General features: G+C 37.8%; 1 protein-coding gene across 1 annotated transcript; it reads left to right on the forward strand.

The window, feature by feature from the left end:
- Positions 1-2,017: 2,017 nt before the first annotated feature.
- Positions 2,018-5,641, forward strand: olfcg2 (olfactory receptor C family, g2). Its single transcript, NM_001110289.1, has 6 exons — positions 2,018-2,217; positions 2,372-2,660; positions 2,741-3,496; positions 3,587-3,814; positions 4,511-4,634; positions 4,731-5,641. Exons 1-6 carry the CDS (start codon positions 2,018-2,020, stop codon positions 5,639-5,641), a joined length of 2,508 nt encoding a protein of 835 aa, NP_001103759.1.
- Positions 5,642-6,000: the final 359 nt, after the last annotated feature.

Genomic DNA, 6,000 nt, shown 5'->3' on the forward strand with positions numbered 1-6,000 from the left:
TGATTTATACTTCTGCATCAAACGCTGGCGTATGCTACGGCGCTGACAAATAGCCCTTCACCGTGGCCGTCGCCATCACTGACGTGCACCTCTCAAAAAATGTAACTACACGTCGCAACGACGCATAGCGTAAGCTCTGTGATTGGTCGGCTTGGTAGCGCTGACGAGTCTGGGCGGGACCGAGAGCCTCGCGAATGGTGCGAGCGATTGTTTACAAGTGTGGAGACCCGTGAAGGAGCTCCGTATGAAAAGTTTTGTTTTGTGTTTACCTCATAGTTAAAGTTGTTGCACGTCCCCCGGTTCCTGCCTCAAAATGAGCGAGTTTGAGCCCCTTGTACATCCCGGAAGTGTTCAGGAAAAGCAAAAAAGCCGCGAAGAAACTAGACACAGAGAAACATTAACACCTCACTGCCCACTAGCGTTTCAGAAGTGTTAATGCAGACCAACAGAGACAGCGCGCAGAAGTATAAATGCACAGCTACGCGCGTTGCATGGGCCGTGAGTTACACCGGTCACCTGACGCAGAAGTATAAATACTTCTGCGCGCTCTCTGTTGGTCTGCATTAACACTTCCAAAACGCTAGTTGGCAGTGAGATGTAAGTGTTCCTCTGTGTCGAGTTTCTTCGCTTCTGTTTTGCTTTTCCTGAACACTTCCTGGCCGTAGTTTGGACACGCCTGCTCGAGAGTAAAAAGCGACATTTTGTGTCTGCCGGTTTTGTTTACTTGCGGGAGTTTCATTGGCATTTTCCTGCACGTGAAATCTGACCAATCAATAAGTAGTTTAGGAAATATGTTTAACAACATCTGGCCAATAAGAGATGTGGATTTTGTCAGATGACTGCATATTGGTTTGTTTCAACTGGTTCGGACCAAAGCCAGTAGTGTGGTGTGAAAACGACCCAAAGACGGCAGAAAATGCAACAATGTATCATTTATTGCCCTTGGTCTGGACCAAATGAAGCGAACTACAGATGTGAAAGCACCCTTAGACACATTATGAAGAGTGCTTGACTAACCCATTATCTTAATGGTATGTCATGAACCTTTCTTTTAATGACTAATTTCCTCTGTATGTACTCTGTACATGTAGGTTTAATGCTGAAATATGTGACAAAAGAAGATGAAGTGTCCTGATCCAGCACTGCTCCAGAGACACCAGCAGCTGCACAGGTAAAACCACAGGTCACCACTGACTAAATCTCCAAAAGACTGACAAAAACATTGGTGCATTTTAGCTTTGACATGGGCATGAGGGTTATAAATTACTGAAAAACAGCTGTGGGTAAAGTATATTGATCGCAAGTGCTTAGACTGTGATCGCATCTTGGTTTTGTTCTGTTGACATGTAATTTCAAATATTCACAGCTTGAAACAGATGGAAATATGACTGCGATTAGTATGACTACTATGATGAAGGCTTAAACGGAGCAGTGCTCATAATATTGAGTGAAAAAAAAAAGATAAAGATAGCTGGGAAGCATAACCTGCTTTGTATTTTCGTAGGAAACACAGTTTAGATCTTTTTAGGGTAAGAGGTGTGTGAGTTATTGCTGTCGGTCTATCACTAAATGTGTCAGGAATATCAAAACAAAACCCACTTCACTCCTTTAGCGACCCTCACAGAGCTTGATCCAAGCTGCCATTTCTCCCCTTGGGTTTTAAGGTTTTTTAAAAAGAAAAAAAATTCCAAGACCCTGTCCAAACTTTAAGGTACCGGGTATTCGATTTGCACAATCCATGCATAAAGTTTTGGCTTGTTGCTTTCACTCGAAAGCTTGACAGAGCCCCTGCGCTTAGCTACTATTGCTAAGCCGAGAATGTAGGTTTTTTGGGTGTGGCTTAGTGAAGGGTCAATTAGCTTAACTCTTTTACAGGCCTGCCTAACTTGGTTAATTTGCTGTTCTATGAGGTCATTGGCTACGTACTGAATCATTCAACCATCATCATTATGAGTATAAGAGGGCAGTTCTTGAAGTAATTTGCATTTTGCATTCACTGTGGAGCTCAATTATTGGGATGCTTTTCTTTCTTCACACACTACCGCTTCTCTATCAACTTAATACAAACACCCCTTGTCAAACAATGGGAGACCCTAAAGATCCTCTGTTTTCGAAGGATGGAGATGTAACTATTGGAGGAGTTTTTGCAATACACAGAAAGGAAACATTGCCTTCTTTTGAGTTTGCACAAAAACCACTACCTCTGTCATGCTCCAGGTTTGTATTTTTTTAAATGATATAGTTTTAAGATAATTAATATAGTATGGTTAAAAACAACAATAATAAAACTGTTTAATACTTATTTCTCCACCTTAAGTATCTGTTAATTTAGTTGCTGTTGAGCCCTCTGATGTAATCTTTGATTTTACAGTGTGAATTTGAGAGATTTTCGGCTGGCACAAATAATGATTTTTGCAATTGAGGAGATAAACAAAAGTAAAAGTTTGCTTCCAAATATTTATATTGGATATCGAATTTATGATACCTGTGGTTCAAGGCTATCTACTATGAGTGCAACAATGGCAGTACTGAGTGGTCAGGAGTTTAGGCCAAGAGACAGATGCAATGATCAGCCTCCTTTACATGCTATTCTCGGTGAATCAGAGTCTTCTGCCACAGTAATTTTGTCCAGAACTACAGGACCTTTCAAAGTTCCAGTGGTAATAAGCAACAGTAACAAAAATTAACAAATCACCTTAATGAAGAGTGCATTATTCATCATTCATGATTTCTTTTTCAGATAAGTCCTTCAGCCACATGTGAATGTCTCAGCAATAGGAAAGATTACCCCTCTTTCTTTAGGACTATTGCTAGTGATTACCACCAGAGCAGAGCACTTGCATACATAGTCAAGCACTTTGGCTGGACTTGGGTGGGAGCTGTGAGCAGTGACAATGACTATGGAAACAATGGAATGGCCATATTTCAAAAAATTGCACAGGAGGAAGGGATTTGTGTTGAATATTCTGTGAAATTCTACCGAACAGAGTCTGATAAACTCAAAAAAGTGGTAAATGAAATTAAAAAAGGCACAGCGAAAGTAATTGTTGCATTTGTTTCATTTGTTGAGATGGGCTTACTTATTGATCAATTGAGTATTCAGAATATTACAGGCTTCCAGCTGATTGGTGTGGAATCATGGATAACTACAAAAAATTACTTCACTCCAAATAGTTTTTCCTCACTGAGGGGATCACTGGGATTTGCAGTGAGAAAAATCAATATTGAAGGGTTTATAGATTATGTTATAAAAGCATTCTGGGATACAGCTTTTCCATGCACCAAGACTGAGGGTAATTCTTCTCAATATTCAATAAGTTGCACCAGATCTGAGGACTTACTTGAGCTAAAAAACTACACTGAAGATGTGCTTGAACAAAGATATGCAAGCAATGTCTATAAAGCAGTTTATGCAGTAGCTCATTCATTACACAGTCTATTGGGGTGCGAAAACCAAGGATTGTGTGATAAAAATAAGCCAATACGCCCGCAACAGGTAAAAAAAAAAAAAAAACATCGGTATCGGAAAGTATGATAAATTTCGATTCTCTCAAAATAATTGGTCTTTGTCTCTTTCTTTAAAAAGATGGTTGAAGCCCTACAAAAGGTTAATTTCACCATACAAATGGGAGATCAGGTGTGGTTTGACAGCACTGGTGGTACGGTGGCCCATTATGAAGTTGTAAACTGGCAGCAGGACTTTGATGGTTCATTCCAGTTTAAAACAGTGGGATACTATGATGCTTCACTTCCCCCTCAGCAACGCTTAATGCTAAATACTAAAAATATAATTTGGGCTGGAGGACAGCAGAAGGTAAATCCTATTAAACTTTTTATACTGCCATTTGATTTTAAATTAAAACAATGTGTAATCAAAACATTCACAACTTGTATTTAGACTTTTCTGAAATGTAGAAAGATCAAAAGAAATAGAAATGAGAAAATGAGTTACATATAAGTAGGTCAACACTTTATAATGATTCTAACGTCACATTTAATGTAACGTGAGGTAATCGTATTGACCCTAAGTAGGGCTTACGCACATGGTAAAAAAAATAAAGAATTGGTTCTGGATAATGATGTGGGTGTTAGAGGCAGAAAGCTGCCAGCTGCTGGTAAGAAAATCAATGTAAGTAAGCAAAATAGCTGTAGCAAAATACACATCAATAGTTTACAACAGCTGTGACAAAGTTGCTTTGTGAGCACCTTTCTAAAATCGTATGATGGCCACTGTATGCAAATATTCTAAGTTGAAAGTGCAAATGAGGTGCACCATTTAGGACAGTTATTATTTGTTTCATCACATTAAACAGTCACTCTGCTTCTCTGTGCATTTTTAGTGATGCCAAATGGCTTTATTTATTAACAGTTGTGAATGATGTATCACAGGAAAACACATGCATATAATATGACGTTATTTTAATAATTTTATTAACTAAAATTATTGACAAAACAATCTTTATCCTTTAGTCTCAGCTTAAATATCTTTATGTATATTTTTTACATGCAGAAGCCAAATTCTGTATGTAGTGAGAGCTGTCCTCCAGGTACTAGGAAGGCTGCACAAAAAGGAAGACCTGTCTGCTGTTATGACTGCATTCCATGCGCAGAGGGAGAAATTAGCAATGAGACAGGTAATCTTCAGCCGAATTGGTTAGTTTTTCTTTTATTGCATATAAGTGAAATCATTTTAATTTGCTTTCTAACTTTTATTACAACTTCAATTACAGATTCAATTAACTGCAAGCAGTGTCTGGAGGAATACTGGTCTAATGCTGAGAAAAATAAATGTGTGTTAAAAGCTGTAGAGTTTCTATCATTCACAGAAATTATGGGTATAATACTAGTCTTTTTCTCACTATTTGGAGTAGTACTAACCACACTAGTGACTGTCCTGTTTTACAGGAAGAAAGACACTCCCATAGTAAAAGCCAACAACTCAGAGCTAAGCTTTCTATTGCTCTTTTCCTTGAGTCTGTGTTTCCTCTGTTCACTCACTTTCATTGGTCGACCCACCGAGTGGTCTTGTATGTTGCGTCACACAGTGTTTGGAATCACTTTTGTCCTTTGTATCTCCTGTGTCCTTGGGAAAACAATAGTGGTGTTAATGGCCTTTAAAGCTACGCTTCCAGGAAGTAATGTCATGAAATGGTTTGGGCCTGTCCAACAAAGACTCAGTGTTCTTGCCTTTACACTTATACAAATTATTATCTGTGTGGTTTGGATAACACTATCTCCTCCATTTCCCTACAAAAATATGGAATATTATAAGGAAAAGATTATTATAGAGTGCAATCTGGGTTCTACATTAGGCTTCTGGGCTGTTTTGGGTTATATCAGCCTACTGTCTGTCTTGTGCTTTGTTCTGGCTTTTCTGGCTCGGAAGCTGCCTGATAACTTTAATGAAGCCAAATTCATCACATTCAGTATGCTTATATTTTGTGCTGTATGGATTACTTTTATACCAGCTTATGTCAGTTCTCCTGGAAAATTGACTGTAGCTGTGGAGATATTCGCCATTTTGTCATCTAGCTTTGGTTTACTATTTTGCATTTTTGCACCTAAATGTTACATCATCCTGCTTAAGCCTGAACAAAATACAAAGCAACATATGATGGGAAAAACTTTAAAGTCATATTAAAAAAATAAAATGTCATCTGTACTGGTACTGTAATAGCAAAATATTTATTTTCAAATACAAAAAAAAAGGGTATTCAAACAATATCAAGTTTAGACATTCATCGCATTGTCACAGAAATGTTCTAAGGCTAGTTCAATAACAAGATTCATTATGGTTTTGTTTTAGCTTAGTTTTTGTTTTGTGAATAAATTTCTGTTTAGCTTTTAACTACAACCGCAAAAAAAAAAAAAAGTTGGGACAGTATAAAAAAAGAATGTAGTGATTTCCAAATTTGCTTTCACCTGTATTCTATTGCAGACAATGCAACAAAACATTATTTAATGTGTTCCTCGTGATTTTTATTAATTAATTATTTATTT

This window comes from Danio rerio, chromosome 18 (assembly GCF_049306965.1).
Source record: "Danio rerio strain Tuebingen ecotype United States chromosome 18, GRCz12tu, whole genome shotgun sequence".
NCBI classification, from domain to species: domain Eukaryota; kingdom Metazoa; phylum Chordata; class Actinopteri; order Cypriniformes; family Danionidae; genus Danio; species Danio rerio.